Below are 13,012 nucleotides of genomic sequence, written 5' to 3'. Positions count from 1 at the left end.
TCGAGGTGAAGAAAAATAAATAATTAACTGTACAATGTATTACACTAATAATAAATGTACACAACGTTACGAACCGTTGAAAAAATATAATAACATTACACTTTTATATTAAATGTTATACATTCTACAGTTAATTATTCCATTTTCTTCACCTTGAACATATATGACATTTAAAGAAATAACTCTTCCAATTAAACTAAGATACAGGAGCACTATATATGACCCATATGTTGTTATTATTATTATCTAAACTTTTACTCTCTTTTTCTTTTCCAGTGCTGCATTGTCTTCAAGGCGGACGTAGTGTGAGCGTAGGGACGCTTCAGGTGGGCGTGGAAGCTTCAGGTGGGCGTGGAAGCTTCAGGTGGGCGTGGAAGCTTCAGGTGGGCGTGGAAGCTTCAGGTGGGCGTGGAAGCTTCAGGTGGGCGTGGGAACCTTTAATTTAGTGTGAGGAAATTCAGGTAAAGGTCAGAAAAATCTACTTGGGTTTGAGATAATCAGGTGACCGTGGGAGATATCAGGTGACCGTGGGAGATATCAGGTGACCGTGGGAGATATCAGGTGACCGTGGGAGATATCAGGTGACCGTGGGAGATATCAGGTGACCGTGGGAGATATCAGGTGACCGTGGGAGATATCAGGTGACCGTGGGAGATATCAGGTGACCGTGAGAGATATCAGGTGACCGTGGGAGATATCAGGTGACCGTGGGAGATATCAGGTGACCGTGGGAGATATCAGGTGACCGTGGGAAAAACTGAAGTCGACGTATACTAGCTGAGGTAAAGTGTGGGATAGCATTATTTAGTCCAAGAATTTAGTGATACAAGCTAAAAAAAAATGAGTACGACTGTGGGAGAAAGGTTATGAATGTAGGAAAAGTTGCCTGTAACTCATTCCCAGTCATCATAAACTGTTGAAACAGCTGTCATGGGTACATGAAAATATCGGCAGTGGTGGAAAAAAATTTTGAAGCCTGGTTGAAATAGTTGGGACTTGGCGTAATAGTCAATAATAGTTATGAACAATAGGATAAAATGGTAATTCATGGAATACATCACTAAACGTAAATACATTCAAATAGGATTTTGTGAAAACAAAATCCCAAAAAAGTCACAATGGGAAAATAGGAGCGTGGGAAATTTTTTTTTATCAATTGTAGGGAAATAATTCCTAGTGTCGGGAAATAATTTAGGGGCTGTTAAAAAAAAAGCAGTTGTATTAGAAGCAGCAACAATGGATAAATAGCAGCAAGCGTGGGGAAAAAAAGGGGTAAGCGTGGGGAAAATTGTATCCGGAAGACAATAGCAAGTGTGAGGCAAGATGTATGAAGGGCCGGCGACAGCTTGCACTTACCAGAACCCGCTCGAGCTCAAGCGGGGACTCCTCGCTAACAACCTCCATAATAAATCACAAGGTAATGTCACATTTGAGGAATCTAAATGTTTATATATATATAGTTAAAGTATTGTTTAAGATTCAGCTGCTAGTAACAAAATGTTCGAAGTAGCACAGACTATGGTGAGCCCGTAGTGGACTTACCTGGCATAAGAGCAGAGATGTAACTTTTCATATTATTAATTTAATTATAAGTTGGAGCTTAATTATACCTACTGCCAATGTAGAAATGTTTAAGTAGCAAATTTTTATGCAAAAATAAAATCGTAAAATAATCCATATTAGTAAATTATAAAAATTGTTTATGGAAATCAATTTTGTGAAAAAACTTATTTAGTAGAAACAATTTATCTCAATCATGCAAACAATTTGAGAATACATAATATTTATAAATAAAGCTATACATTCAGATTTTGAATCTCCTTGTATTCAATAATTGTATTTTTTGTTTATGGTGTGTTCACACACACACACACACACACACACCACACACACACTCACACACACACACACACACACGCACACACACACACACACACACACACACACACACACACACACACACACACACACACGCACACACACACACATCTCTGATTACTAACAACCTTAACACTGAGACCTAACAAGAGTGCCCACTTGACAGGTCTGGCACTAGGGGGCAGCTCAGCCATGATGACGTCACCACTGAACATCAAGAGCGAGGAGATGGTGGCTCCTGATTGGTCAGCCTGCACCTACAGGTCAGTGACGTGTTGCGGTGTTGCCATCTTCACCTCTGGTGCTGATTACCCTACTTGTTCTATTTTATAAATAATATTTATATTATTTGTTAAATGAGAGAAAATAAAAATAATATACTGTATATTTTTCTTGAGAGAGAGAGAGAGACAGAGAGAGGTGAGGCTTTTAAATTACAGCAAAACCACTTATTAAAATACAAGAGCTAAGTTATATATACAAATATTTTGGGGGGGGGGTAGAAATAGCCTATACTCTATCCCTTTGAGATGTATTTTTTCTTGTCTCAATAAACATACTTGAACTTGATATACAAATAAATTACAGAAGCTTATAGGAAAACAAATGTCTACTTACAAGATTACAAAAAAAACATTACAAAAGAACAACGAATATTACAAAGTTTTGAAATTGTCACATATTTGTCATTTAAAAATGATTTAATATTGATAGTCCACCGATTCTAACTACGTTTAGCACTTGTTCTTAATAATATAAAATCTGTACTGTACTTCTGTCGCCAGTTACATGAATTTATATATTAATTAATTCCAATATCTTGAAAGGGTTGAAATTTTATATGATAATTTGAATCCCTTATATGAGGCTTTGAATCCCTTAAATAAGATTTGAATCCCTACACACACACTCTGTATTCCCTCATATAGTCTAGGGCAGCTCTTGACACACACTATGTATCCTCCTCACATAGTCTAGGGCAGCACTTGACACACACTATGTATCCTCACATAGTCTAGGGCAGCTCTTGACACACACTATGTATCCTCCTCACATAGTCTAGGTTACCGCCATAAATGAAGATGTATCTAACATATGTTAATACAAATAATAAATCGATAAAGATTTACTACATGTGTGGAATACTCTTAGTAACTCATTGTAATACATATCACAACTGGAATCTTTATCGGTTGTAAATTATACACATGGCTACAACTATGGCTCGACTGAACAGGTGTACGGGCGTATAAATCCAACAATGTATGAATATAATTTGAGCGCATTCTAACCTCACCAGAAGGCTAGATTCACTAAGCAGTTGCGCAAAGACTTACGAACCTGTACATATTTTCTCAATCTTTGGCGGCTTAGTTTACAATCATTAAACAGTTAATGAGCTCCGAAGCACCAGGAGGCTGTTTATAACAATAACAACAGTTGATGGGCAAGTTTTCATGCTTGTAAACTGTTTAATAAATGTAACCAAACCCATCCAAGATTGAAGAAAGATCTACACTTTCGTAAATACTTGCATAACTGCTTCGTGAATCTGGCTTCTGTGAAAATCGCAGCTGTAGTCCCGCGTCAAGTTGGAAGCCGAAGTGTGAAGTGTTTGTCCCCCTCCGACAGGTTCCCGGGGCTGACCAGTTGCGGGGGCGTGGACCCCCTCAAGGCCGTCACCTCCATGGGGGTCCGTGGGGACGACGCCAAGATGGGGGGCTACCCCACCTCTCTCCTCCCCCACCTCAGACACCACCCAGACCTGGGCGCCAACGAGCACCCGGCCGTTATTTCGTCTGGCGTTACTTCGGCGGTGTCGGCGAGCGGGGGCGGGGGAGGCGGTGGTGGCGGCCTGGCCCTGCCCGCCGCCGCCACCACCCCGGACGGCAGGGACACCCCCCTCGACCACAAGCCTTCAGGTGAGTCCTCTATAATGGAGGTTTATACAGTAGGGCTGTTGTATTATGGGGGCCCCGATACACTGGGGACACCCCCCTAGACCACAAGCCTTCAGGTGAGTCCTCTCTAATGGAGGTTTATACAGTAGGGCTGTTGTATTATGTGGCCCCGATACACTCCTGTATAATGGGTTGATACAAGCTTGAGCTCTTATATATTTATAACAGGTTGATTGATACACTTGCGCTATTGTATTTTAGGTTGATACACTCTTGAGCTGTTGTAGTATGGGTTGATACACTCCTGTGCTGTTGTATTATGGGTTGATACACTCTTGAACTGTTGTATTATTGCTTGATACACTCTTGAGCTGTTGTATTATTGGTTGATACACTCTTGAGCTGTTGTATTATTAGTTGATACACTCTTGAGCTGTTGTATTATTGCTTGATACACTCTTGAGCGGTTGTATTATTGACTAATATACTGTTGACCTGTTGTATAAAGGGACATATACACCGTCGGGCTGTATTATAGAATGGTCGTTACAAATGTATACAATGTTATTCAGTGTTATACAATGGGGGACTATTATATTTATTGCGAATTTTATACAACGCTAACGTGGGAGATGGACAGTGTAAATTCAGCGTAAAACAATACTGTGTAAAACAATACTGTGTAAAACAATACTGTGTAAGGAAAGACTGATGTAAATAGGAGATTGTGTAAATGAAAATATGTATATAAACATATACTTGTGTAGGCTACGGATTGAATAAAATGTAAATTATTTAAGTAGGGGAATGGACATCAACATGATTAAACATATTCTTGCGTATACAGGAACTTGTATGAATTGTATGACCGCGTATGAAATTATAAATGAACTCATTCATCAACTGTTTTGCATTTATTAAAAAACAAAAAAGGTGAATGCTAAACAAAACAAAAAAGCCAGCCCCCTGCGCTTCCTACACTCTCGCCATTACTGGTAATATTCTCCCCCTACGCCCTGTGGTCATCGCTATCTTTTTCAATTAAGATGTTTGACAGATTATTCCAATAATTCGTTCGTCAATTAAGGAAGAGGGAAGGTTGGTCAGGCATGGAACAGCTGTTAGCCGCGAAATTGATGACGTCATCATGGGCATGTATGACGCAATACTGCCTTCAATTTATCTTAATTGTTTTTTGGGGTGGAGCTGGGAGATGTTACGTTAATATTTGCACGTGTTTGTGTTTGAAATTCAGTTGTAGGTGAGAATATGGCGGAGAGTTGTGGTGGATAGGGGAGAGAAGAGGCCGCTAGTGATCACTGTTTCCACTATCAATCCTCGTTGGCTTGTAGGGGAGATGCCTTGATTTACACCCGACCTGCTTCCCGTCTTTTTTAATTTAGCTTTTGATCTATCCTCTTTCTTTTGCCCATATTTCTTCCCAGTTTTCTTCTCATAATCAGACGCAAGAGGAGACTCAATCATAAGATATAACCTGAACCAGCGTTCAATGCCCCATAAATCGGCGATCCAAAAAGATGTCGCTAAATTTACGCGCCACTAAATTACTGAGCTGGTGGCATTATGGGCGGCTCGTGTCTACAATGGATTTACGCGGGATTACATCGCCGACCGCGTCCGTACCCTTAAATTTTGGCTTCTACTACCCTTCCCGTACTTAATACTTGTTTTAACGCCCTATTAAATAACTATTTCAAGCCGAAGTGCTTGTTATACATAATATCGGGTATTAGTATTTGGGAAAATATAGAAAAAAATATGCAACTGTCTTTATTTGGGTATTTAATTGCTAATTTTCAACAAACGAAGTCGGCCGAGAAGTGAATTGATAATGTCGAACGCCGGTGATGAGTGTTGCCACCTACGTTGTCAGGGAATTAACACGTAAAAATAACCCTCCGCAACTAAGACAAAAAAGACCTTGTAATAACGACCGGCCGCCGTAAACCACCTTATTGACGGTGCGTTTAAGCAAGTGTGAAGGCGTAGTGGAAGCGTGAGGAGCCAGGAGACACCAACACGCCGCTCAGAGTAAGTTATAACTTGTATGTTCCAAGTGCCGGTACTAAGCTATTTATTTACATTGCCACTTGTTACACTCCTCCAGTCATATCTTAGACGCTGGGGACTCTTGCCTCTGCCAAGGACCTGTGGACCACACTCCAACATGGCCTCATTATTACTTTATCATTGAGACTACTTATGACACTTTAATAATGATATGTTAACAAGTAATTGTGTCTTAGAGTGACTACGTGGTCTAAGATGGCGCACTAACCTAACCCAGGAGTTCAAGTATGTTTATTGAGACAAGAAAGAAATACATCTCAAAGGGATAGAGTAGTTTAAGCTATTTCTACCCCCCCCCCCTCCCAGGAGCATGATGGGTGACTAGAAGGTTTATCAGTAATGGACACTTGTCACTATGTGTCCTTACCTGTGTCTTACCGCCTGGTCCCCCCCCCAATCGTCTCTGTCCTGGGGGGGGGGTTCTCCTCATAACTGTCATCACTCCCACGTAAACAATGTCCCCGTCCCCGTGGTGTAGTGGTAAGACACTCGCCTGACGTTCTGCGAGCGCTTTGTCATGGGTTCGTATCCTGCTGGCCGGGGAGGATTTACTGGGCGCAAATCCTTAACTGTAGCCTCTGTTTAACGCAACAGTAAAATGTGTACTTGGTTGTAACAACGATTCTTCGCGGCGGGGATCGTATTCCAGGGACCTGCCCGAAACGCTACGCGTACTAGTGGCTGTACAAGAATGTAACAACTCTTGTATATATCTCAAAAAACAAAATGTATTGTAATTTTGGCTAAACTTGACTATAAATGTACTCATTAATGAATACTTTCTGATTTTATTCTGAAAGTTAATAACATTGACAAACTTACTGGGCCGGTTAACCTAACATAGCCTATGGAATACCTGCCTTATGGGACAGAAAAACCTGCTTTATCAAAATTCCCCGTAAGGCTGCTCCCCGAGCGGTCACCCACCTCTTTACTAGCCAGAGCTCACAATGCTTAACCTACGGCGCCTCAGGAGGTATATCGAGCCGCCTGTGGTTGGTTCCCTCGTGAGTGTCTGTCTTCTGTTTACTTGTATGTTTATAGAAATGGTGGGGAAATGTGTTAATTAAACTGGTTACTAGTGAAGCCGAGGTCAGAGCCACGAGCGGGACACGATATCGTTGTGTTGATCTGCGGGCGCGCGGGCGCGCCTCTCCTTAGGGGAAACCATGAGGGGGGGGGGGGGACCCCGAGAGGGGGGATGATAATGCCAAAATAACCAACTGCCTCTTAACTGCTGGTTGCCCAATTAACTGACAGCCAATTGCTTGTCGGGGCCGAGCAAATAGGTCGGTTTAGGGAGGCGTATCGATTATCGGCGCAGCTGTGAGTGTGTGAGATTATCAGCATTAACGGGACGAGGTGTTTCGTGTGTGCCCATTAGGCAAAGGTCGGCTCCATTACCGAATCTATTAGGTAATGGCCGGTCCCATTAGGTCGCTTATTATCTCTTTCAAGAAACCTTCGAGGTAGTTTTGAGAAAATATTAACAAACTGTAAGATGTGGTTTGTATTGTTATTATTAGTAGTACCAATATTGAAGGTGAAGGAAGGACTTAGTATATGTGTAAGTGTATTAAAACCAGATTTTCGGATTCAACCTCCATCCTTTCTCAAGGTGTTGTATACAATGTTATGAACAAGATTATAGGAGCGTGCGTTTATCATATTATTTTAACCTAGCCTAATGTATTTCATGAAACACTCTCTCTCTCTCTCTCTCTCTCTCTCTCTCTCTCTCTCTCTCTCTCTCTCTCTCTCTCTCTCTCTCTCTCTCTCTCTCTCTCTCTCTTGTTTTTTAAAACTAAAGCTAGGATTCATTAGGGCTGACATATGATGCACCTAGTGAAACTGAAAGCAAGAGCTGTTATCTTACCTCATCTGATTTTAAGCCTGCCCCTAGAATTTTTTTAATTAGGAATGATCTATATTTAAATCTAACAATAATACAAGGAAGAGGATGAGCGTGTAACCAACTGTGTGCCAGAGCCTTCATGTGATCAGTTGACCTGATCTCCCGTGTATCAACCTGTTGGGCCAACAAGTTCCTGATGCCAGTCAGCCTCGGAGTGAAAGATCGCTGATGGAGTGATGTTCTTGAGAATGGCACTTCCAGCATGAGACTGTTGAAGGTTGAGAGCCTAGTGCTACGGGTGGCAACTACTGATTGTCCACGGAGTTGGGCCGGGTGCGGAACTTCAAGAATGTTGGCCATGTACATGACAGTAAGACCACCAAGATGGCGCCAGTGTTGATGGCTCAGATGTTCTGAACAGTCCAACGGGTCTAGACTAGAAGTGAGCCTCCTCGCACGGTCTACGGGCTCACCATAGCCCGTGCTACTTGAAACGTTATGTTCCAGGTAGCGAATCTTTAACAACAACATTCTCGCACGGGTCTGCACCTTGTGCAGAGGGAGAGGAAGAGGGCCAGCAGACCAGGAGGAGGCTGCATACTCAAGATGGGAGCGAGCTTGCGCCTCACATAAAGTTTTTACAACCCCGACTGTCAAGCAGGAATGAGACGATCTGTATGGCTACACTTTTTCTGGCTACCTTGCTTGCTAGCTTGATCATGTGACTTTTTGATGACCAAATCACACATCAGAAGATGGAGAACCGACGACCTTTCGGTCCGTCCTGGACCGTTATCAAGTCATGTGTGTGTCATCGTCAAGTCGTTTGGTTATGATGTTTAGCCACGTTATTGTGACTCGTCGTCTGCACACACACGTGTCTATTCATGGCCACTGAAGAGTCAAACTGCATTCCCAATATATTGACTTCATCACTGTGCACCATTGTAACTCATTTGTATGCCTGTCCGATTTGCAATATCATCGAGTCATGTTATCGTCTGTGTTTTCTTAAGTCACAAATATGACCTGCTATCGTCTCACCCAGGTAGATATTGCTGAAAGTTTGTGATTAATGACCCTCGTAGCAGTTGTTTGTTGTTGTTGTTAAAGATTCGCTACCTGGAACAAAGTTCCAAGTAGCACGGGCTATGGTGAGCCCGTAACTTGATAGCAGTTGTTACTTCTTCTTGTCCATATGTAAAGGTTAGAGTAGAGTCATCAGTATAGGCGTGAGCTTGGGGTAATAGGTGTAACATTAAGGAAGTGGGCGTACCGCAACAAAGGGGTCGTCACGATTTGGTAAGGTGTTCTTCATTTTGTATAACTGCTTTACTGAGAATTTGTGGAGACGTCTATTCAACGGTTCTATCTTTAACTGGGTGTGCAGACTGTCAGTCCGAATTTTGTCGGTAAGTGTCTCTCCTGCTACAAATTTGAGTGCTCTATTTTGAACCCTTTGAAGTTTCAACATATTTAACTGTTTAGTAAGAGCAAGTGGGGTGTATATGGGTATTCCAGGATAGGTCGAATAAGCATTCTGTATAGGTGTAGCTTCACATGTTGTGGAGCTTGTCTGAATCGGTACAACCGAGCTAGGTGTGCTTTGGCTAAGGCTACTTTCTTATTGTGGAATTCAAAGGTCTCGATATTACATAGCCTAGAATTGTAGTAGAGTTCTGTACCTGTATTAACGTGCCACCAATGTTGATGACTCCGAGTGTACTAGCCCAGCTGCCCACCTGTACTAGCAACCTTACTAGCCCTTACTAGCAATCTGTACTAGCCCAGCTGCCCACCGAGCACAATTGAATCTTGTTAGGATTTGTCACGATTTTCCAGTCTTGTTCCCAACTTGCCGTGGCTGCTAGTTCCTCTTTCGTCTTCCTTATGACTGAATCGTGTCTAGTTGGCCAGCAGGCATCGACGACACTGGTCCTGTCACCGAGAAATGTTTCCAGTGCATCAGACTCATCAAGAGGACGAGTCTTCACGAGGATGTGCGGGAGATCGCCAACTTGTCTACACTTCCAGTCCATTATTATTATAAATTTGACCAAATTCAGAAGCGGAGTAGATTGAGGAATACAGCGCCAGAGGGACCATATCCCAAGAGGGTTGAATAGAAAGACTGACAAAAGAGCCGTTAATCTTAAACAACAGATTATAATGATACGACAACATCAACAAACGGGATGCCATATGCTAAATATGGCATCCCATATTTGGAGTTAAGGAGTTAAGGAGTTATTTGGTTAAGGAGTATGGGAATTAAACAGGACTACGACGGTAATAACCACATAATTGCAGAGTAAACTACATTGAAAAGCCACCGTGTTCTTTGAACACGTTGAAGAATTCTTCAAGAATTCTTGAATTTCTTGAATTCTTCAAGAACAACGAGTTCTTTGAACTCGCGATTAACAAAAACAATTGTGAAACATCTGTCTTACCGTCATTGACCTGAGACGAAGCTTCACTCGCATCAATATGACGAGACTTACACGACCTGGTTCTTGCTGACAATATGGTTGAGAACAGTTTGGTTTAAGGCTTAAGGTCTGTCAACGTCTGGAGGATTGTTAAAGTAATCACAAATGATTTATTGACCAACCGGCAAGTGTACTTTAGTTCTGATTATAGTTGAGGACTGTAATGAGCTCAGATTGTACACTGAGAAGCAAGGTACACTTTTTGCTGTACAAATCCCTTCGTGTGTGTTTGGTGTTGGACTTAAAGCCTATCAAGGTGACCCGCCATGCTATCTTGTATGATACAAGAGTCTTATTCTTGTATCATACAAGATACAGTTGCATATATGCCTGGAGACCGTTCAGGCTTGTTCGCAAGTCTTATTATATATTCACTCTTTGTGGGCCCCATAATCATGCTCAAAAGGGATTACATAGGTAACAAAAAGCCTAATTCAGCTCGAGTGCCAGGGGGGAGTTGTGTAAAACCCTGGTTTGTGCCTCGGAGAGGCTACGGGATCCACTAAGTTCAGTAGAACTTCGGTTTCAACTCTTTTTTTTTTTTAACCCTGTCGTAGCTCAGTCGATTAAGGCAGTGTCTGGGATGCTCCCGGACACAGGTTCGAATCCTCGTCACGGCCCTTGTGGATTTGTTCATTTGATTGTAAAGTATTTAGTGCTACTAAGTTGTTTAAGATTCGCTACTTGGAACAAAAAGTTCCAAGTAGCACGGGCTATGGTGAGCCCGTAGCAAAAGGAGGGGATCTGGGGGTAATTAGTAGTCTGCTGCGTTGTTTTCAATAACGTTTCAATAACAAGGATACCCAACAGTTCAGCTTGGCAGGTGAATACCTTCTTGAAGTTATCTTGAGATGATTTCGGGACTTAGCGTCCCCGCGGCCCGGTCCTCGACCAGGCCTCCTTTTTTTGTTACACATCCCCCAGGAAGCAGCTCGTAGCAACAGTCTAACTCCCAGGTACCTATTTACTGCTAGGTGAACAGGTGCATCAAGGTGAAAGAAACTCTGGCGTTTATTACCGCCTCCGCCGGGGATCGTATCCGGAACCTTAGGACTACGAATCCCGATCGCTGTCCACTCAGCCGTCGGACCCTTGTTATTGACTCCCACTCACCAGCTGCCGTCGGGCTGAAGAACAATAACAGCGTGAACACAACCAATAACAGTAATAACAAATAAACAATACAAGAATATATAACAGCATTCCCCGCCCTCCTTGTGGCTGACCTGAGCAGCCATACCTCCAGGGCACCAGACGGTGGACCAGGGTGGACCAGGGTCTTCGTGTGTGGACCAGGGTGGACCAGGGTGGACCAGGGTGGACCAGGGTCTTCGTGTGTGGACCAGGGTGGACCAGGGTGGACCAGGGTGGACCAGGGTCTTCGTGTGTGGACCAGGGTGGACCAGGGTGGACCAGGGTGTTCGTGGGTGGGACCAGGGTCTTCCTCTTGTAGACCCGAGGGTCTTTTGGAAGGTTTACACAGGTGGTTTACACAGGTGGTTACAGGAACAGACTACTTCTGACTCGTTAACAGGCTGAGAGCTTTCCCTTCCCATAGTTCATGATAAGCCTTACCTACTAGTTCCCCCCTTGGAATACGACTCACTAATCGGTTAACAACCTTATACCCAATTACTGCTGGGTGAACAGGGACGAACAGTTAAGGATTGGCGCCTAGTCAATCATCCCCGACCAGGACTCGAACCCAGAACTAAATCGCTCGCGGGGCAACTGTGTTGCCAATATCTGCTACTGCTCCTTCTTCACTTCCTCATTCTTCCTCTACTTTCTCCTACTTTCTACTCGTTCTACTCTCTTCTACTTTCTATCCCTCTTGGTCTTCAAGTTTCTCTCCTGTTGCTACTCGTCCTCCTCCTCCTCTCTCTCCATGCAGAAATCCAAGATGGCGGCCGCCAGAGTGGGAAGGGCCTGCGGAAGCCATTACGTTGTCTCGTTATTCTTGGTCTTTGAACCTGGCGCGCTCCACCGGTCATCCTAATTACTGCTCTCTCCCTATTTATCATACCCTTGCCACTCTTCTTTATCAAGGAGCTGCGTCCTCGAGGCTTCTTAGAGGTGGTGGGGAAGGGAAATGGCGGGAAAAGAGCGATGACAAGTAAATGTCCTCCTTTTTTCAAAATTTCAAACGGCAAGAAACCGTTAGTATAGCAAGGGCGGTTGGGCTGGAGGAGCACCTGAGAGATCCCAGCGAAGCATTCCTTTAACCTCTAAACCGCCCGGATATAAGGTCGATAAGCCGCCGAGGGCTGGATGTAAAGATTTCTTCCCCCCCATTTTGGTCCCAGCGGGCAGTGAATTTAAGCTCGATCGAGGCGGTGGTTTTGAGAAGAAGGAGAAGGGACTCCAGTGGCACGGGAAAATGTCGGTGGTGGTCCCCGGAGTGGTGTCTGGCCCTCTCTCACCCCTCCTGCTCTTAGGAGACCCAAGCCGCGGCCAGCACCGGGACACCAGCCGACCGCGTCATGTTCCACTTGTGTTCGGACACGTTTCGACAATTACCGCTCTAATGTGACTCTATCACAAGGGCGAGGAGCGAGCGGAAGCTGCGAGGGTGAGTGAAGGTGAGGGAGGGAGGGAGGGAGGCGTCCCCAGCAGGGAAGGAAGGTCTGGATACAACTTGACTCCGTGCCAACCTGGCAGGGAGGCAAGGACGGACAAACAGACATAAAACGAGTACATGGGTGTATATTGGAGTACATGGGTGTACATGGGTGTACATGGGAGTACATGGGTGTACATGGGAAGTACTCAGCGTAAACAGAATATGAGATTAT

The 13,012-nt window shown here is 43.7% G+C and overlaps 1 protein-coding gene across 1 annotated transcript in view; it reads left to right on the top strand.

Moving 5' to 3' along the window:
* Nucleotides 1–1,302: 1,302 nt before the first annotated feature.
* The window catches only part of LOC138349893 (uncharacterized), an 18,113-nt gene continuing 6,403 nt past the window's right edge, over nt 1,303–13,012 (top strand). The window contains exons 1-3 of the mRNA XM_069299882.1: nt 1,303–1,417; nt 2,045–2,141; nt 3,511–3,800. Coding sequence (XP_069155983.1) covers nt 1,324–1,417; nt 2,045–2,141; nt 3,511–3,800 — 481 coding nt within the window. The 5' untranslated portion in view covers nt 1,303–1,323. The remainder of the gene's footprint in view (nt 1,418–2,044; nt 2,142–3,510; nt 3,801–13,012) is intronic.

The sequence above is a fragment of the Procambarus clarkii genome, chromosome 43 (assembly GCF_040958095.1).
Source record: "Procambarus clarkii isolate CNS0578487 chromosome 43, FALCON_Pclarkii_2.0, whole genome shotgun sequence".
NCBI lineage: Eukaryota > Metazoa > Arthropoda > Malacostraca > Decapoda > Cambaridae > Procambarus > Procambarus clarkii.
The sequence above is the reverse complement of the archived record's forward strand: the minus strand, read 5'-3'. Positions and strand labels throughout refer to the sequence as shown.